At 35.7% G+C, this 22214-nt stretch overlaps 1 protein-coding gene and 2 pseudogenes across 2 annotated transcripts; all 3 read right to left on the reverse strand.

Moving 5' to 3' along the window:
- Nucleotides 1-252: 252 nt before the first annotated feature.
- Nucleotides 253-3339, reverse strand: LOC149149195 (3-hydroxy-3-methylglutaryl coenzyme A reductase 1-like). Its single transcript, XM_089440286.1, has 4 exons — nt 2245-3339; nt 1767-1948; nt 1273-1619; nt 253-859 (listed from the first exon to the last, which is right to left on the reverse strand). The coding sequence occupies exons 1-4, from the start codon at nt 3171-3173 to the stop codon at nt 620-622; spliced, it is 1698 nt and encodes a 565-aa protein (XP_089296412.1). The 5' UTR covers nt 3174-3339; the 3' UTR covers nt 253-619.
- A 7443-nt stretch (nt 3340-10782) lies between these two features.
- On the reverse strand, nt 10783-15310 carry LOC149149196 (uncharacterized; annotated as a pseudogene).
- Nucleotides 15311-15403: 93 nt separating this feature from the next.
- On the reverse strand, nt 15404-18815 carry LOC149149197 (uncharacterized; annotated as a pseudogene). The gene is made up of 7 exons (XR_016262212.1): nt 18115-18815; nt 17418-17798; nt 17093-17167; nt 16912-16976; nt 16274-16406; nt 15934-16047; nt 15404-15664 (listed from the first exon to the last, which is right to left on the reverse strand). The product of XR_016262212.1 is annotated as an uncharacterized LOC149149197 (transcript).
- Nucleotides 18816-22214: the final 3399 nt, after the last annotated feature.

A 22214-nucleotide genomic window follows, 5' to 3' on the forward strand; every position in this document is an offset into this window, starting at 1 on the left:
TTTTTACGGTGGCTTTCACCCATAATGAGGAAATTTATCTAACACGAACCATTCTGAAAAGTGAAAACGATATTGATGAATATAGAATTTTGGATCGAGTTTCATCCACTTCATGCTAGAATGAAAGCATCTAAACTGTAAAGCGTTGTACTGATTCGTGTAAGTAATGATATTGGAAAAATGGGTGGCCGTCAATTGCACAACATATATACACAAAGTTACTTTCATATTTATTCTTCTTTCATATACATATTTAATCCAAACCAAGTTTCCTTCATCCTAAGAATATATGATATTCTTACATTGTGCAATAATACATTATTGCTAAGAATATTCAAATAGTATCCTTTCTTCCGTCCTATTTATAGTTGATATCCTTACATTGTGGATTAATAGATTATGGCTTAGAATATTCAAATACTCTCCACTAAAGTATCATTTATTCCTTAGTAATTGTGCATAAAGACCTAAATTTAACAACTTCGCTAACTTTACAACCCTTTGAAGTCATCCTTGATAGTTCATGCACGTTGGCCACATATGCATCTGGTGTCATGGAGGGATGGGAAACCTTCGGAAAAAAATACTGACTTTATTGGGTTCTATAGACTATGAGGTTTCAGGAGGTTGCTTTCACGTCCTTGTTTGATCTGTTGTACATCATGTGACTATTGACAAGCTGGCCTGCAGCCAGAGCAGACATTAGAGACAGCTCTCCAGCCAAAACTGCTCCTTCCACAATTCTGGCCAAGCGTTGAGAATTGGCACCAGGGGATTGTGCATTTGCTCCTTTAACTCCCAGCAAATTTAAGCAAGCAGCTTGTGAAGCCAACTGCGTTCCTCCTCCCACAGTTCCCACCTGCAAGCAATGCATACAAATATGGAAACTTTCAGAATAATTTGGAAGGAGGTTGAAGGGCAGTAATCACTTTCTTTTCAATCCTACTTGATGACTCAAACGATGGTTAAGCTACCCAAATCAAAGTCCCCCCAGAGACAAACAGCCCTTAAGTCATAATACACCAAACCTTCTTTAAATTCATGTGATTCCTAGAAACCTTGTCCATCAAAATCAATAAGCGATTACATTCAACATAATCTAGCTGAGCACAGAAAGATTTCTCCATAAATTTAACTAGAATCGTTACCATCATCTTCTTCAATTTCCCCAAAACCCCAAATCGGCCTTAATCCAATAGACCTCAATTGCTTCTCTTTACGGACATGACCTAAAGGTGGTCTTAGAAAAGTAGTCTGCGAAGATTTTCTTACCTCAATACAAGGCATTGTAGTTGATACATGCAGATCCTTGCCACCATTGGCAGCCTCCATCATTGTAATGCAATGAGAACTCTCAACGTTTTGGGCAGGATCTTGGCCAGTTGCAATAAATATAGCAGAGACAATATTGGATGCATGGGCATTGAAGCCCCCCATGGCACCAGCTAGTGCAGACCCAGTTAAGTTCTTGAGCATGTTCAGCTCCAACAAAGCTGGAACAGTTGTCTTCAAGACCTTGCTAACAACTGCTTCCGTGATGACAGCATCACACACCACTGATTTTCCACGCCCTTCAATCCAGTTCACAGCTGCAGGTTTCTTGTCTGCACAGAAATTGCCTGGCCAAAACTTTGGCATTAGACAAAAAGCCCAACATACCAAAATCCAAAAAATAACCACTGAATTGGGAACCAAGAGTCGAGGAAACTCAAAACAGGGATGACCCAAAAGCCAAATACCAATCAGAACTGCAGAGACAAACTCACCTGAAACACTGATAACATCCATGTCATGAAACTCATTTTGAAGAAAATCCAAAACATTCTGCACGCCCTTGGACACCATATTCATCCCCATGGCATCCCCAGTGAAGCAAGAAAACCTCATATACAGGTTCCGCCCTGCAATTGCACACCTTATGCCTCGCAGCTTGGCAAATCTGCTGGTGCTGTTATGCAGATCAGATCAACATGAAAGAGTGAACATCCACAAAATTGTTATTCCTCACAAGTGTTTTCATATCAACAAGAAAGAGTCAACACCCAGATAATGATTATTAGTCATCCTATTTGATGGTTTCTTTCCCAAAAGTATCAAGAAATAGACAACACCCAGATAATGATTATCAGTCATCCTATTTGATTATTTCTTTCGCAAAAGGATCAAAATTCATGAATCTCTAGATGAAATTTTAACTTTGGTAAATTTGGAGTTATAAAGTGCAAGAGAAACACATGGCTATACCTGTTGAATATCGCAGACAAATTCTCAGAGTTATTGATATCTTCAATATAAAACTTGAGATCTGTAGCTCTCTTGGCAGTGGGGAATCTGACCACAGGAGCTCTGGTCATCCCATCTCTGAGAAGCACACTGGTAGCACCACCAGAAATATGAATGGCCTTGCAACCTCTATTGGTGCTTGCAACCAAGCAGCCCTCCGTGGTGGACATGGGTACCATGTATTCAATCCCATCAAGCGGAAGAGGCCCTGCAACCCCCACAGGAATCTGCACATACCCAACAGGTAGTTCACAGCATTGGCCAAGAATGGATCCATAATCAAATCCCTCCAAAGGCAACCCATCCAGAGATCTCCCAGTTATCATCTCCAAGGCCCTTCTTCTCACCCAAGCAGATCTCCTACAGTCCCCAAGAGCAGACTCCAGGCAATAAGAAGCCACAGTCCCATTGCCAACAGCAGCTGCAATATCGTCATCGTCATTATCCCCCAACAAATTCCCCTTGAGCTGGACTTGAGGAGGACTAGGTTTAACAACAACTTCTTCCTTGGGAGCTAGGCTCATCAACTCTACTTCACTCACATCATCATCATCATTGTTCCCAGTGACGAAATTCTGGACATAATCAATGCCAAAGAATCCCACCAAATATATGAAGGAAGCAAGCTGAGTCACAATGGCCACCAACTCCCATAAGGTGAGCAAATGAAGGGGAGTTGCAGTCCTGCTCTTCTCCCTCCATCTCTTCATGAGAAAATAGGAAGAACAGAAAAACAAGACAAAGAACGCCTTGTTGGTCAGGCCCACGGGCAGTGGCAGAACATCCGATGCCCATCCCTTTGAATTCTTACAATTCCCATTTTTCATTTTCTCCGCAGAAGTACAGCTATCAATGCAATCATTCTGATTCTTGCCTCTGCAACAATCCATTTCTCCACCGATTTTTCTCAATAGACTCTCTAAAAAGGGAAGACTCCAAACACTTGGCTTGGGAATTGGAAGGGATGCAATACCAGGAAAGGAAGGTGCTTGTATTTATAATCCCACCATTTTGTCGTGTTTTATTGCTTCATGTGAAATTGTGACTTTCGTCGAAATTATTAGCATTGGATCCAAGAATTTCCTTAAAAAAAAAAGCGAATTTCTCTACTGGTTGATGTCGTGGTTCATTGGTTAGACATTTTATTTTTAGGTTATACGTGTCTGTGGTTTTCTAGTTATTTTTTAGGTTAAATTGTTTTACCGCAAATTTTTGAAATTACAAATTTAAATTATAAATTCTCCACAATTCAAATGTTTCTAAGACTTAATCCATGTATACACTCAAAATTACATTTTAAATTCAAGTTTTTTCACAATACCTAATCTATATACACCATCAAAATTACATTTTAAATAACAAAAAATTAAAATTTAATAAAAATTCACATATACACGACCAAAATTATATTTCAAATAACAAAAAATAAAATTTAATAAAAAATTGATAGATTCCCCCAAAAAAAAAAAAAAATATCGTCTAATCTGACAGAAAAAATATCGTCTAATCTGACAGTGGCCTTTTTAATTTACACTGGACTTTTACATTGTAATTAAAACTAGCATTTGCACCTAATGTTGCAAAGGAAACGCCGTAAGGCATAGTGTGTGGAAGAATATTGAAATGTGAATGGGCTTTTGTGGGCTTTTTTGAAAGCAAGGGTCGATGATTCTGAGTTTTAATTTGAGGAAGCCATGCCGAAAACCGTTTTTGGGGGTTAAAGTGGCTACGAAATGGAATGCAAGTAGGCATAAATATCCATTGAACTTGTTTAGAGACCTTTGTTTGTATTTGGTAAAAATTGCGTAGTTGAATGTGAAGGTAAACGAATGAATTCACGTGAACAACAACCGGGTATCCATATTGATTTGGATAGGGTTATTTAAGAAATCATTATTCAAACGGGAAATTAAATTAATATGAAGATATATTGAAAACATGTATTATATTCATTAAAATCAATTGATTTTGTTAACAAAATATGTTAAAACCCATTGACAATGAATTGGTTGTGAAGACATAAACTATCAAAATGGTATTTGATCTTGAAACTTCCTTTTTTAAGTTTCAAATGGAAAATACAAATAGTGAATTGTAACAAAAGAGGTTCGAGAAGCAATATAATATTCTAAAGAGCATTGTGCTTGTCATTCCATATTTGAAGTTGTATCAAAACATGTCGGAAGCATCAAAGACCTGAAGAAGCAGTATTGGACCTGCAAAATATTTATTTTGTTAGAATTAGTAATATGTAAATCAGTTGTGGAAATTTATTAGTAATACTTTGCAGGTGAGTTGTGTTAAAATGAATTTGGAAAGAATGGAAATGAAGTTACCTTTGGTGGTTTTGTTTTAGCAGAATAGACAGCATCCTCTAACAGCAGTAAAGTTAAATTGCCAATCAAACAGGAATAAAGTTTAAATAATCAAGAAAGCATAAGATCCCTTTGCCAAATCCTCGACAGTGGAAAGTGGATAAAAAGATCGATTCAAACAAGGAGCAAAAAGCAATGTCTGGTTGGTGGTTTTGTTTTAGCAGAATATACAACATCCTCTAACAGCAGTAAAGATAAATTGCCAATCAAAGAGGAATAAAGTTTAAATAATCAAGAAAGCATATATATAACTGAATCAATTCAATTGGGAATTAATTTTGAATCAAAATTATAAGACTCTGTATCTGCTCTGTGGCTAATGTACAATTCATGGCAGAGTGGACATTCTCTAACAAGGTGGGGACTGTACTGAGCATTCATGTGTAATATCCATCTGACGCTGGGAAAACTTTTCCAGAAAAGGCACTCTTGGAAACCTGGAAACTATTCAGAATGAAAACATAGTACAAATTCATGCAGCTTTCTGGCCCACAGGCATACAATCTAGGGCCAATCAAGACTTTTAATAGCCTGGATAAATGAAAGCAAGATTCCTGAGCTATATAATAATAAATGCAGAATACAATTATGTTGCTGCCCTTTTAGAAAATGTCATATCAGTCGTCATTAAAGTGGGGCTATGCTCCTGAGGGTCAGAGACAAAATGCTTGTGTGAGCTTGAAATCTCCCCCATTTTGTTGAACTGGAAATACATATCTTGACTTTCTTCACTGTCCATGTTTTAACATGATTTGACCACAGGATGGTCTGTGTCAACAAGTAGTGAGACAACACCTACAGATTAGAGTGTTAAGGCAAGGGATCTAATATACATAATGAATATAAAAGAAGGAATTGTTTGGTCTGGCTCAGATTATTGCTGAAACCAATTTCATGACCCAAAAAGTATCTAAACAATTCTGAGTTTTTAAACAATTCACACTCAGTGGAAATGACAAAAGGGTTTCTGTAATGAAAGTACACTCAGTGGAAGTATAAAACGGATAAAACTTGAGGGAAATAGATGTTACAAGTGGCTCAAGAGGATTTCAATTTTTTGGATTCGGTTGGTTAGCACCTAATTCAACTATGAACGTATGAGAGATACCTACAATGAAATTATGCTTAATGGTTCAATGCCTCACGCATGTACACTTTACTATTGGTTGGTACCCCTTGCAAGATTCAAGTAATTTTTTACCAATGTTTATCTCAGGTATTATAGACCAACGAGGAGAGTAAAATCTTCAATTGCACCTAAACATGCGTAGAACTGTCAACAAAGGTATGCCTCATAGGGTTGACCTAGATTTGAAAGGATCTCAATGAACCCAGCGAGATGACTATGGAAGTACAATCTTCAAATGCAAACTCTGCCAAGATGCAGGCCGTCTAATGACAGGCTTCACAAAAAAGGTATAGCAAGTGGAAGGACATTCAGAGCCATAATAGATCTTCCATAGATGGCTTGTTGTGGGATCCAAAAAGTTGAGAGGACGAAAATAAGACCCGGTTAGATTAGAAGACAAGCAAAAGGAAACGAACCAAAATTATAGAAACAACAGATACAGAGAAGGCCCATGAACAAGGAAGAAAACTCCTACAGACTCTCGAGTCTCAGCACAGGAGAAGACCATATTTGAGAACAGGAATGCTTCTTGAGGTTGGTTCGCAGCTCTAAAAGGGGCATTGTCTGAGATGGTGGACTTGGGAGGTGATTTGTTGCTTTTGACGCAAAAAAAGAAACATACACAGTCGTTAAGCAAATAGTAAATGTAATATGCAACCACTGATCTATGCACAGTAATGAACCAAAGTTCATGAGACAAAACTTAACAGGTATTGCACATATAGCAACAGTTTCACACACCCATTCTGTCTATGAGCAAGATATCCAGAGGTATCTCTCACATGAGACAGTGAAGTAACAGGCATTTCAGATAACAGTAGTTTAAAAAATCGATTATGCACATGAGCAAAATATCTAGAGGAACCTCTCACATGAGATAATAATAATGCATACCCGAAAAATCTTGTAGGGCTTTCTCCTTACGCAGAGTAGAATCAATCCTCCATACACCTGCAGGTTTTCACGAACAGCAAAGATAAAGTAAAATTTAAGATAACAGTGACCCAAATATATATAAAACCTCATAACTACCACCATAATAGGTAGAGGGCGAGGGCAAAACGATCTGCAGGAAAAACGGCCTACGTGGCCCTCATGCAGCGAAGAAAGTCGCCTCGTCCTTTGCGGCCCTCGTCGAAACCCTTCTCCCTTCTCTGCAGGTCTGTCGCCCTCCTCTGCAGCAACTCCGTTGCGCCATCCTCAACACCCCTGCCCTCCTCTACATCAAACGCGGATATCTGCGGGCAAGACATGTTTAGTGAGGTCGTTAGGGTAAAGTTTGGTACGTAACAGAAACCGATTTATTAACTAAAACCGACTTATTAACAAAACCGATTTATTAACGTATTAGTTACTAGAAATTGTCCCAAAAGGTACAAAGAGAGGCCGATAGGATTATTAAACTAGAATTGTTGAATTTTTCTAGAAGAGTTAATTGGTTTGTGGAAAACCTTGTTTTCTTGGAGTGGATCATTGTGCAATTACTTTTCTTTAGATGTTTTGTTTATATCTATATTACAAAGAACACATTGAATGTCTTATTTCATTTCTAAATATCCTTTCCGTGCTTTTTCTTGATCAATTTGATGAAATATTCCATTATCCTTTGGTAACACTCGCTGGCTAGCTGGACCATGTAACTCTCGCATTTTAATGCAGTGAACGATCTTCGAATCCCCTGGAACTTCATTACTTTGCTCATGATTTACGATCAACTTTCATCAAATAAAATTATGAAATATCACGTTTTCTTTTAACAAGGTGGAAAAACCTATCATAATTCAGCTGTCAAACCAGCAGTGAGGACAACTATCTTTGGCTGTTAACAGTTAATGCATCGCTCTTATTCAAGGAAAACCACGCCTCAACTGGAATGACCTGCTGGTGGTCAGTAAGGGGGCCGATTTCACACCTGCCAGATGTCTCTGGGTCTTGGGCCTTAGACACGCAGAAACAGTATTAGGGCATTGAAACATTGTTATGACAGCAATGTGCAACATTTATTTTTTATCAAACAAAAAAGCAATGAACCTCTTGAAACAAATTGAACATCTTTTATAGTTGAAGGAAAAAGTGAGATTGTTGATATTAACCTCTTCAAAAAAAATGAACCTCTTTTATAGTTTAAGGAAAGAGTGAGATCGCTGATATTAAGTAGTTCACAGTGTTTTTCTTACATCTTAAGTTATTATAACAATATTTATTAATATATCAAAGCTCAACATGGTATTTACATAGATCTGAACCACCAGCCAGCTCATAGTTATACTCAAGAGTGTTTCTCTGGCGCTGTAAGCCATTACAATAATATTCATCAAGATATCAAAGCTGAAGATTTGAACCTGGATGAGAAAGATAACAATCATTTCACCCAACCACCGGTCAGCCTACAATTATACTTGAACACGTTATAACAAAAATCATCAAAATATCAAAACTCAACCTGTCATTGGTGGAGACTTAAACCTAGATGGAAAAGATAACAATGATAACAATCATTCCACCAAATTAAATAACCACTATCAAGAAAATCCAAAATATTGTTAATCACTGTATCAAATAAAACTCTGATGAATAGATAAATTGGCTCTGGCCCACATTTAAGTCAACTTTATAATAAAACAAAGATGCTTCAAAGCTCAACATGTCTTTGGTAAAGATTTAAATCCACATGGAAAGATAACAATCATTCCATCCAATTAAATAACCGCAAATATGTAAATTTAATCAGCCTTACATGATTTATTCGATGGATATAACTGTTAACTTAATGTGGATATAACTGTTAAGGCGTTTCGAACACAGGCAATGGAATCTTCTGTGTAGTGTCGTCTTTAGTTAGTAGTCGGTCATTTTCGTGGATAAAGCAAACGCACCACCCAGGTATTGTGGTGGTGGTGGGTGCTGCGTAGTAGTAGCGTTATATGCGGCGTCTATGGCTTTTGAAAAATGCACGACTTTACACATTTGCGATGCTGAAAGGTAAGGTTGTCCCCTATCCAACTAGAAACAAATGCATGTGTCATCTATGATTAAAGTTTTTGTCTCATCCTTTGTCCAGTTCACAAATATTTTGTCCATATCCATCCTGGCCCATCTCCTTTCCTGCTTCAGAATCCCACATATACATTTCACTTAATTTGGGAGTTTGTTTTTTAAGAAAAGACTCTCTCTGCCCAGAGGATAACAAATATGAGAAAAATAACAAATATTTCTCTTTTTCAATTGGGTACAAACATCAACATGGATGGAAAAAGGAGAAAAATTGTCTATTAGCATTAATCAATTTTTTCACTTTAATGTTGTTTTTCACTGTTTTGGTGTATTGCTATGTAAACCTTACAGTGTAATCTTTGTTCAAATCATATTGTAATTGATATTTATGTGACGTAAGAAGTTTTCATATGTGCTTGCAAGTAGGATTTAAAAATCATAATAATAGTAGTTGTTAGGTTATAGTGGTGGTAGTTGAAATTAACTCCATGTCACCAAAAAGTGAGAAGTAAGAGACCAATAGATTCTTCTCAATAAAAACCAAAAACATCATCTTTTCTTATTATATTCCATCACATTATTTAGTGTAATATTTTATGGTTATTGTTCATGTAATGTTACAAGTTATCTTTTTCTTATTCTTCTTATTATTATTCATACATTTGATGTTATAAGTGATCTTGGAATATTTCTATGTTAGAGATTTTGTTCTGACATTTATAATCACCTTCTTCTCAATGAATTGTATTTTCCTAATAAAACCATCGTTTTATATTCACCAGGCCAATATGAAACATCATACATCGTAACAAAGAGGTAACAAGAAGGTGGATGATGATATTATAAGCATCAATTTTCATTAAAGCTCTGAGCTTCGCTGGCTTGGAGAGTAAATTGAAAAAGTTTCTCATCTCTGTGAAATACCGTTATTACACCTCAAAATAGATTTAACAATGCCACATTAAAAATGCTCTGAACAAAGTCTATGTTCGAAAAAGCTAAAACCTCTCTGACACACATAGGTAGGCAGTGCAGGCTTCCCTAGTGACAATGAAAAACACAAGTGTCTAATAAACAGACAGTGCTCTGTGTTTCCCAAGTCTAGAATCAAACATAGGTACCTAAAAAACAGAGAGTTATAGCTCTGTGTTTCTCTTGCCCTATATCAAAAACATCGTCTACAAATTATTAGGTTGATTTTATAATTAAGAGGCTTTCCCCCTTGAACAGTATGGGTATTAATCTTCCTGAGGTGTAGGCAGGGGAGAACACTTGTGGTATTAGTAATGGGAGTTTGATCTTGTCCAGTAATGGCAGATGCAATAATCTGGTTGTTGATCTGCAGTTTTTGGCAAGCTAAGTGGTTTCAGTTTGATAGACACCTCAGTGATCCTGTTTAGAAGCCCAGTTTGTATATGTAATCTTATATAGTGTTTTTTCATTTTAAATTACCCATCCATCTATTGCAGGCTCTAGGCCCATCATTTACCAGCCAACGTTAGGAGGCTTTCCCCCTTGAACAGTACGGGTATTAATCTTCCTGAGGTGTAGGCAGGGGAAGACAGCTGTGGTATCGTAATGGGAGTTTGATCCTGTCCAGTCATGGCAGATGCAATAATCTGGTTGTTGATCTGTAGTTTTTGGCAAGCTAAGTGATTTCAGTGTGATAGACACCTCAGTTATCCTGTTTAGAAGCTCAGTTTGTATATTTAATCTTATATAGTGTTTTTTCATTGTAAAATTACCCATTCATCTATTGCAGGCTCTAGGTCCATCATTTCCCCGCTAAGCTTTAGGAGGCTTTCCCCTTGAATAGTATGGGTATTAATCTTCCTAAGGTGTAGGCAGGGGAGGACAGCTTTGGTATTAGTATTGTGAGTTATTCCTGTCCAGTAATGGCAGATGCAATAATCTGGTTCTTGATCTGCGGTAATTGGCAAGCTAAGTGGTTTCAGTGTGATAGACACCTCAGTTATCCTGTTTAGAAGCCCAGGTTGTACATGTAATCTTATATAGTGTTTTTCATTGTCACGTTTTTTGATCTTCATCTCAGATAATGAAGGCATCCCTATCTCCTGATTCATAAAATTGTGCAAAATTGTAAGCACAGAATTCCAAATTTTGAGGGATCCATACTCGGTTTCCCTTACGGTGCTAATTTACTCATTTGTTGTTGCAGGTTGACTATTGGTCAGGAGACTGCAGCTTTTCTGGCTTCATGCGAAATACCGTTGAATGCTTGGGAAGAGTCAGGTCGTGCAAACTGATTACAAATTTTACCACATACTTCCATTGAGAGAAAAACTTCCACAAAACTGAAATACATCCTAATATAATCAACTTAAACATAAACAGTTTACAATAATGACTATTGATTTCTCCGTATAGTTATCTTCATTCATCCATTGCTCATGTAGCCATGATTTCTCCATATACTTATCTTCATTGATCCATTGCTCATCTAGTCATGCTAACTACTTATACATTTCACCACATACATATACATTTCACCACATACATACTTCCATTGGAGTCTTGCAAGGAATATTCCCAGCAAGCTAGCTTTTAGTGGTCACATAACAACAACCGGGCATACTAAAAAACCTTTGAATCGCCTTTTTTTTTTTAAACTGTACACTCTTGACATATTGCCAGTGTATCAGTCATCTCCAGTATACTCCACAATATGGTGATTTGTGTCTACTTGATTCCCTGAAAAAACACATATATCATTCATAAGCACCAGTTTCGAGTCTGGCACCTTAACAAGCCCTTTAATTCTTTGGTGGCATTCATTGCCAAATAAAATCTTTTGAACAACCTAAAAATATGGAAATCCATGAATATATATTGGATATAAATTCCATAATAATTGGGATGACAATTGTGTGACACTGTCGAAGTCACAAAGAGTAATTTCTTGTCCATCTGTTGCAATATCAGACCAGCTGCAACTTCAAGCTTTGCCAAAATGTCCGCAACCTAGGCTAGTCAATCCATGATGCACCGACCACTTTGGCCATGAATGCATATCTATCTGCTGCTTCGTCAATCTGCAGTTGGAAAAGTGTTATATTTAGTATGAAACGGACATTTCTGCAACCTACACCACACATGAACAGAGTAAATCGAGTTCTAATCCTTGCCTGGAACACAATGTCATTCACAGGTGTGGAATAGTAAATACGCTTTGAAAATCAGAACTTTACAAACAATTAGACACAGCTAGCTGTCTACAGATTTTATTTCTTACAAGCAAATCAGTGAAATCACTGAAAAATTGCATACAGAAAAAGCATATTACGAAAAAATAATAACTCACCAGCTTTTGGGTTGGCCTTCCTGCACCATGGCCAGATTTGGTATCAATTCGGCCAATAATGGGGTTGGTCTGTGGACTATTCTCCACGCTCTTACATAGAACATATTGCATCGTCTATATACACAAGAAGTTCAAAATCGATATAAACAAATTAGCTATGGATTTAAAATAAATTACAATAAAACACGAATCACACATATGTTATGTCTGTTTGTGAAAATAGGGACGGAAAAGAGCCACCAATGGTTTGTGCATCAATAGTTGCCTATAAGCTTCAACATTCAAATATCAAATATTAGTTGACATTTCATGCAGGGCCAGAGCCATATCAAGTACTCACTGCTAGCAGCTTCAAAGAGTGGAGTGGCACAACACGGTCGTCATGATCTGCTGTCAATAACATTATAGCAGGATACTGTAAATTCTGTCCCGGTTTGTCCCATGGTGTCTTTACATTATGCAATGGTGAGTATCTGCAGCAATGAAGAATGTGTTATACGAACAGTTGATGATGCCTTTTTCAAAAAGCAAGAAGTTCAAGCAAATAGCCCTAAGGGTTAGCTCAAGTGGTCTAGAGCCAGACATGAAGTTCTTAGATTGTTGCTGAGCACAAGGTCGACTCTCCTTGATTCCCTTGGGGCGAGACCCCATATTCAGGGCCGACGGTTTACCCAGTTACCATCCATGAAATGTGGGAAAGTACTCCAGGATTTCCGGTGGAGCTTTCATTCCAAGTAAATAAAAAATAAAAACAAAACAAAACAAAAAAAACTAATAGAGCACTTTTTGATAGGGTGAATAGAAAAAGAAAAAACATTTTATCTTCATTTCAGATCACTAACAGTTTGAATATTATTTAAATTTTAGACACTGCTACTTATTAGTTAGAGAGACAGGCTCCATTTGTCCTCTTACTTAATCAGCCAATGAAATTCGTCTTCCTTATCTGAAGAGCCATAATCAGTAGTCCACGCATGGCCTGCAGATTTCAGCACAAGTTCCATCATCAGTTGCCCTGCAGATGCCTACGTCTAGAGATTACCCTAACCAGAGGGGGAGAAGTAGTTGAATATTATTATGACAGTAAAACTTACCAACAGTAAATTTATGAAAACGCAACATGTCCATAACACCGACATGAGCCAGTGTGCAACCAAATAGGTCAGGTCTCTGTTTAAACGCAGAATTAACAATCAAAACCTTTTATTTCACCGAAAAACGATCTGCTAAATGCTCCCTACATTTCTTTTTGAATAAGTTTTAGAAAAACCGATACAGAGAACAACATTTTCTTTGGGATAAACAACTTTTTCGATCGGATTCTACATTGAAACGAAAGGAGGAAGGATTGAAGCAAGCAACTGGTTTATACAGGACCTTTATTTAACCACACATCTTATCATCAAATACATGGAAATACCTGATTTGTGCAAGCTGCAACAAGAAGTCCACCATTACTGCCTCCTTCAATACATAACTTTTTAGGTTGTGTATATCCCTCTGACACAAGGAACTCGGCGGCAGATATGAAATCATCAAAGCAATTTTGTTTTTTGGCAAGAGAGCCTGCTTTATGCCATTCTTCTCCATATTCACCACCACCACGAATATTTGCAATTGCAAAAACTGCCCCTAGATGTCTTGAAATGACAATACGACCAACACTGAAGTTTGGAGTGATGCTAATGTTAAAGCCCCCATAACCATATAATAGAGCTGGATGAGAACCATTAAGAGCAATGTCTTTCTTGGATACAATGAACATTGGTATCTGAGTTCCATCCTTGCTGGTTATGAAAACCTGACAACAATCGAGACGGATCAGTAACAATATTATATTAGAAAACAGTCACATCAGTAGTCAATCCAGATGGACTGCATGATATTGCCCATTAGTATTAAGTATTCCAATTGAGGAGAATAGAAACATCCAAGTGAGGAGAATAGAAACATCTATCTTGTAGCAAGAAATTAAATGATTCTAATGTGAAACACTGAAACCTATTGCTTTTACAATCAGATTACTTGTTTAAAACATTCAATAGAGAAGATTTTCTCCCTAAAGATAGCCAAGCAAAAATTTGTAGAAGCAAAAAATAGTAAAAATAACCGTTACCTGTTTAGCCTCAAACTCTGTCCGATCAAAGCCTGGAACAACAGTCTCTCTGAAAACAACTAACTCTGGTTTTTCCACATAGGTTGCATCGATAGATAATGCCAGGGGTAAGAAAGCTTGTAAAACCAATAAATATCTCCTTGTCTTTACGCCTTCCTGATATTCCAGAAACTGACCCAATATCTATTGGCATATTATGAAGCAAATTTCCAGATTGCAAGTCTCGTATTTGCAAAACATACTTGACATCGCTTAAATAGCTTAATAGAAGTCGATTTCCATTGACACAGCAAGCTGATTCAAGCACGTCCTTCTCAGATTCTCCAATAACGTCACTGCAAGCTTCCGGCTGCAAAAGGTCTACACGAACCAATTTATACCTAGGAGCATTTTTATAGTGTTTTTCATTGTGCATGTAATCTTATATAGTGTTTTTCATTGTCACGTTTTTTGATCTTCATCTCAGATAATGAAGGCATCCCTATCTCCTGATTCATAAAAATGTGCAAAATTGTATGCACAGAATTCCAAATTTTGAGGGATCCATACTCGGTTTCCCTTACGGTGCTAATTTACTCATTTGTTGTTGCAGGTTGACTGTTGGTCAGGAGACTGCAGCTTTTCTGGCTTCATGCGAAATACCGTTGAATGCTTGGGAAGAGTCAGGTCGTGCAAACTGATTACAAATTTTACCACATACTTCCATTGAGAGAAAAACTTCCACAAAACTGAAATACATCCTAATATAATCAACTTAAACATAAACAGTTTACAATAATGACTATTGATTTCTCCGTATAGTTATCTTCATTCATCCATTGCTCATGTAGCCATGATTTCTCCATATACTTATCTTCATTGATCCATTGCTCATCTAGTCATGCTAACTACTTATACATTTCACCACATACATACTTCCATTGGAGTCTTGCAAGGAATATTCCCAGCAAGCTAGCTTTTAGTGGTCACATAACAACAACCGGGCATATTAAAAAAACTTTGAATCGCCTTTTTTTTTTAAACTGTACACTCTTGACATATTGCCAGTGTATCAGTCATCTCCAGTATACTCCACAATATGGTGATTTGTGTCTACTTGATTCCCTGAAAAAACACATATATCATTCATAAGCACCAGTTTCGAGTCTGGCACCTTAATAAGCCCTTCAATTCTTTGGTGGCATTCATTGCCAAATAAAATCTTTTGAACAACCTAAAAATATGGAAATCCATGAATATATATTGGATATAAATTCCATAATAATTGGGATGACAATTGTGTGACACTGTCGAAGTCACAAAGAGTAATTTCTTGTCCATCTGTTGCAATATCAGACCAGCTGCAACTTCAAGCTTTGCCAAAATGTCCGCAACCTAGGCTAGTCAATCCATGATGCACCGACCACTTTGGCCATGAATGCATATCTATCTGCTGCTTCGTCAATCTGCAGTTGGAAAAGTGTTATATTTAGTATGAAACGGACATTTCTGCAACCTACAACACACATGAACAGAGTAAATCGAGTTCTAATCCTTGCCTGGAACACAATGTCATTCACAGGTGTGGAATAGTAAATACGCTTTGAAAATCAGAACTTTACAAACAATTAGACACAGCTAGCTGTCTACAGATTTTATTTCTTACAAGCAAATCAGTGAAATCACTGAAAAATTGCATATAGAAAAAGCATATTACGAAAAAATAATAACTCACCAGCTTTTGGGTTGGCCTTCCTGCACCATGGCCAGATTTGGTATCAATTCGGCCAATAATGGGGTTGGTCTGTGGACTATTCTCCATGCTCTTACATAGAACATATTGCATCGTCTATATACACAAGAAGTTCAAAATCGATATAAACAAATTAGCTATGGATTTAAAATAAATTACAATAAAACACGAATCACACATATGTTATGTCTGTTTGTGAAAATAGGGACGGAAAAGAGCCACCAATGGTTTGTGCATCAATAGTTGCCTATAAGCTTCAACATTCAAATATCAAATATTAGTTGACATTTCATGCAGGGCCAGAGCCATATCAAGTACTCACTGCTAGCAGCTTCAAAGAGTGGAGTGGCACAACACGGTCGTCATGATCTGCTGTCAATAACATTATAGCAGGATACTGTAAATTCTGTCCCGGATTGTCCCATGGTGTCTTTACATTATGCAATGGTGAGTATCTGCAGCAATGAAGAATGTGTTATATGAACAGTTGATGATGCCTTTTTCAAAAAGCAAGAAGTTCAAGCAAATAGTCCTAAGGGTTAGCTCAAGTGGTCTAGAGCCAGACATGAAGTTCTTAAGTGGTCTAGAGCCAGACATGAAGTTCTTAGATTGTTGCTGATCACAAGTTCGACTCTCCTTGATTCCCTTGGGGCGAGACCCCATATTCAGGGCCGACGGTTTACCCAGTTACCATCCATAAAATGTGGTTTACCTAGTTACCATCCATTAAATGTGGGAAAGTACTCCAAGATTTCAGGTGGAGCTTTCATTCCAAGTAAATAAAAAATAAAAACAAAACAAAACAAAAAAAAAAAACTAATAGAGCACTTTTTGATAGGGTGAATAGAAAAAGAAAAAACATTTTATCTTCATTTCAGATCACTAACAGTTTGAATATTATTTAAATTTTAGACACTGCTACTTATTAGTTAGAGAGACAGGCTGCATTTGTCCTCTTACTTAATCAGCCAATGAAATTCGTCTTCCTTATCTGAAGAGCCATAATCAGTAGTCCACGCATGGCCTGCAGATTTCAGCATAAGTTCCATCATCAGTTGCCCTGCAGATGCCTACGTCTAGAGATTACCCTAACCAGAGGGGGAGAAGTAGTTGAATATTATTATGACAGTAAAACTTACCTAACAGTAAATTTATGAAAACACAACATGTCCATAACACCCACATGAGCCAGTGTGCAACCAAATAGGTCAGGTCTCTGTTTAAACGCAGAATTAACAATCAAAACCTCTTATTTCACCGAAAAACGATCTGCTAAATGCTCCCTACATTTCTTTTTGAATAAGTTTTAGAAAAACCGATACAGAGAACAACATTTTCTTTGGGATAAACAACTTTTTCGATCAGATTCTACATTGAAACGAAAGGAGGAAGGATTGAAGCAAGCAACTGGTTTATACAGGACCTTTATTTAACCACACATCTTATCATCAAATACATGGAAATACCTGATTTGTGCAAGCTGCAACAAGAAGTCCACCATTACTGCCTCCTTCAATACATAACTTTTTAGGTTGTGTATATCCCTCTGACACAAGGAACTCGGCGGCAGATATGAAATCATCAAAGCAATTTTGTTTTTTGGCAAGAGGGCCTGCTTTATGCCATTCTTCTCCATATTCACCACCACCACGAATATTTGCAATTGCAAAAACTGCCCCTAGATGTCTTGAAATGACAATACGACCAACACTGAAGTTTGGAGTGATGCTAATGTTAAAGCCCCCATAACCATATAATAGAGCTGGATGAGAACCATCAAGAGCAATGTCTTTCTTGGATACAATGAACATTGGTATCTGAGTTCCATCCTTGCTGGTTATGAAAACCTGACAACAACCGAGACGGATCAGTAACAATATTATATTAGAAAACAGTCACATCAGTAGTCAATCCAGATGGACTGCATGATATTGCCCATTAGTATTAAGTATTCCAATTGAGGAGAATAGAAACATCCAAGTGAGGAGAATAGAAACATCTATCTTGTAGCAAGAAATTAAATGAATTCTAATGTGAAACACTGAAACCTATTGCTTTTACAATCAGATTACTTGTTTAAAACATTCAATAGAGAAGATTTTCTCCCTAAAGATAGCCAAGCAAAAATTTGTAGAAGCAAAAAATAGTAAAAATAACCGTTACCTGTTTAGCCTCAAACTCTGTCCGATCAAAGCCTGGAACAACAGTCTCTCTGAAAACAACTAACTCTGGTTTTTCCACATAGGTTGCATCGATAGATAATGCCAGGGGTAAGAAAGCTTGTAAAACCAATATATATCTCCTTGTCTTTACGCCTTCCTGATATTCCAGAAACTGACCCAATATCTATTGGCATATTATGAAGCAAATTTCCAGATTGCAAGTCTCGTATTTGCAAAACATACTTGACATCGCTTAAATAGCTTAATAGAAGTTGATTTCCATTGACACAGCAAGCTGATTCAACCACGTCCTTCTCAGATTCTCCAATAACGTCACTGAAAGCTTCCGGCTGCAAAAGGTCTACACGAACCAATTTATACCTAGGAGCATTTTTATTGGTTCGAAAAGTGAACAAAGTGCCATCATTTGCAACAAGATCATTTGCAACAAGATCATACTGTGCTTCAGCTCCCTGATGTTCAGATCGAAGGGGATCGAGGCGCCTCAGATTGCTGTCCTCTCTCATCCATCCACAGACGCTTGGCCTCTCATCCATCCACAGACTCTTGGCCTCTCTTCGCTGACGCTTGGTTTCTAAAAAGGCCGATGATCTAATGGTTGGAGTTTATTCCATCGTCTAACAATCGATCTAATGGCCCATAACGAGACACCGCGGCACGGAGGGGAGTTCCTCTCAGAGGGAACGCTTTACGGCGTAAATATATAAAAAATCCAACAACTAATTGAATTTTCCAGTCCGTCTATGTTCGAAAAAAAACAAACAACTCAGTCGTTGAAATTGTGGCCTCAGCGGATCGTCCCCCAAAAAATTATCTAACGACTACCACAAATTCTCTTGCATGATATGTTTTTCGACATGTGGTTGAGTAATGCACTGACATCATTAATTGTTTTAGAAAATGTGTGAAGAACATATTTATAAGATTAATTTATGTTATTTGTTTTTTTTGGTAGGTAAGTACAGTGACTTATAGCAAGGAGTATCTGAACAGCGCACTCATTCACCTTCAATCTAAATCCAAGTAGGCCATGTTAAGTGATTTATTATTATTTAATAGAAAATTAAATATACAATTTTTTTTTATGACATATTTATTTGTAACTAAATTATTTGTATCATATTAGAATAAATATTTTTTATGTTAACGAAATTATTCACAAAAATTCTAATCTCATATTATGATAAACATTTAATCTCATGTTATAACATATTTATATAAAAATTCTAATCTCCTACTATAACAAATATTTAATTTCATATTATAATATATTTGTTTATAACAAAATTATTTACTTTAATTCCTCAAAATAACAGATAAATATTATAATCAGAATAACAAATAATATGTTTGTATAAAAATTCTAATCTCATACTACAACAAATATTTGATCTGATATTATAATATATTTGTTTATAACAAAATTATTTACTTTAATTCCTCAAAATAACAAATAAATATCATAATCAGAATAACAAATATCTATTATAACTAGTACTAAATCAATACAGTAAACCACTCTCAACAAAGGCTTAAAAAAACAAAATGATGCAAGCATCAAAGTTTGAGTTGTACATTGATATTTTTTTATTAAAAATGGAAATGGAAAGGCACCATTTTTTTTTACCAGATGTTCATTTATCGGTGTCTGTCATCCTGGATTTACTTTTATGGGAAGAAGAGTGAGGTATGAGCCTGAATCACAGCATGACCACTGAACGCCGCGATCGTCACCCTACAGCGATGTTCTCGCCACGTTAAATGAAATAAGTGAGATTGGTAAGAAATCACTTCTTTATCGTACATGATTCATCGAATTGGTATTAACATGTGTATTTTTTTAATTTTAATTTAATTATTAATAATTAATAAAGGAAGATTAAGAATTTAATTTATGTGGAATATTTTTAATAATTATTAAGATGGAAAGTTTTTTTTGTTTTCCGATGTAATTAATACATCTATATAAATCAAATGGTTGGTAAGTATATATGGTTGGTAAGTATTGATATACGGTCAATTCACCATAATAATTAAAACATCCACTTCATAATAATACAGGTGTCATTATCAATATTAAAAAATCATAAATTAACTAAATTATAATTTTATTTTAAATCATTATTATTATTAATTATAAAAATAATTAATATAAGTTAAATATATTTGGCTAAATTATAACTTTATTCTAAATTATTATTAATATTAATTATAAAAATAATTAATATAAGTTAAATATATTTGGCTATACATTATAGGAAAATATATTATTGAATTGAGACTTTTGTGATCCATATTAAATTTTTGAAGAATTCTTCGGTGAAAATCACATGGAGAAATTTTTGTGACGCTTTTCGAACCAACCAGTGTGGTTCATTGTCAGGACAATTTGAATGATATGCACTTTAAACAGATAGGGCAAAATATCCAATGACTCAAATTTATCGATAAAGTAATGGCTAAAAAGACCTGATAACGGCTAGTTTGACCATGATAAGGGGTATTATATTAATTTATATTATTTATTTATTTGATTTATATAATAGAAATTTCAGTTATTAATAAGTAAATCATAAAACAAATTAATTTCAAATAAATTAATTTTAAATATATTAATATCTAAATTAATTTGAAATTGTTAGAAATATATACTAGAATAAGTAAAATTAATATATTATAATAAGTAAATCATTAAAAAATAATAATTAATAAATAAATAAATAATTTCAAATATATTGATTAATAAGAATAAAAAGAAAATTAATTTTGAACTGTTAGATAAAAATATTACTTAGTTATAATGGCTATTTTATTTTTTTTAAAGAAAATTCGGTAGAATAAATTAATATAATATAATAAGTAAATCATAAAATAAATTAATTTCAAATATATTAATATATAAATAAATCTAAGTTAATTTAAAATTGTTAGAAATATATAATAGAATAAGTAAAATTAATAAGTAAATCAATCAACTAATAATAATAATAATAAGAAGAAGAACATAAATAATAACAGTAATATTTTTATTTTTGTATTTGTATTAATTATTCTTATATATTTGCCTATATAAATATATTTTCCTATATAACTAAGAGTTGGATGATGTGATAGCATGTAATAAGATTTGATTGCAACAAGATAAATTGTAAAAGAAAAGATAGGGGTAATAATTCCTTTCACAATGTTTGGAAATTCTAATTCCAAACGAATGAGTGCTTTGCATACAAGAAGTCTTCTTAACCTTAATATTGTCTCACATTATGTGGATACATGTTATATTTATGAACATGTACTTGACATGTATATTAGCTAGTCTTTTGTTACAGGTGGATCTGTCAAAGAATTGGAGTCCCTTGAGAGATGACGTGGATGTGTTCACTTGCAAGCAACGTGCTTGGCACAACAAGATGAGATAACTAGTGTATTGTTATGTTTATTTATGCACTAACAATTATGTGTTAATGACAACATGATGCAAGGAGTTGCATGGCAAGAGAGGTTGCCATGAAATCTTGAAAAAGGCTCAGGTTGAGTTTTCCTTTGGAAACACTCGAAACCATGGGGATTGAGTCATGGTGTCTATTGTTAGTCTTGTGCTTTTGGTCTTTTGTGATTTTCTTGCGCTTTATTTGCAGTTTTGTTATGTCTAGTGCATGATCACGCCACTTTGGTTGTGGTGTCGTATTGTTGCTATTGGTTTTCATGGTTTTCTTCATGTTTGTTTCTTGCTTGCCTTTTATGTTTTGAGTCTTGGGAATTGGTTTGGGGAAGAGGAAAGTTAAGGGAGCTCGGGGAGAGCTCTATGGTATCTAACAGGTGATCTAAGACACGGATGAAGCTCAATTCATGAGTAAGCATAGTGGAAGGTAAGACTATTATAGTCGGTTGGACTGGTTGGTGGATTGTGGTAAATGGACGATGGCAGTACAACCATGAGAAAGATAACCAGGAAAGGTAAAGTAAATGGATCTGTGGTGTCAGATGCCCTGGCTATGTTGGGAATGATTGTTCTTAATGTTGTACATGATATGCACAAATAAGGAAGCTCTCTTAACCTAGACCTTATGATTCTGGTAG

Source organism: Pinus tabuliformis, chromosome 9, assembly GCF_031772625.1.
Source record: "Pinus tabuliformis cultivar Carrire ecotype Pingquan chromosome 9, CPIR1, whole genome shotgun sequence".
Taxonomy (NCBI): Eukaryota; Viridiplantae; Streptophyta; class Pinopsida; order Pinales; family Pinaceae; genus Pinus; species Pinus tabuliformis.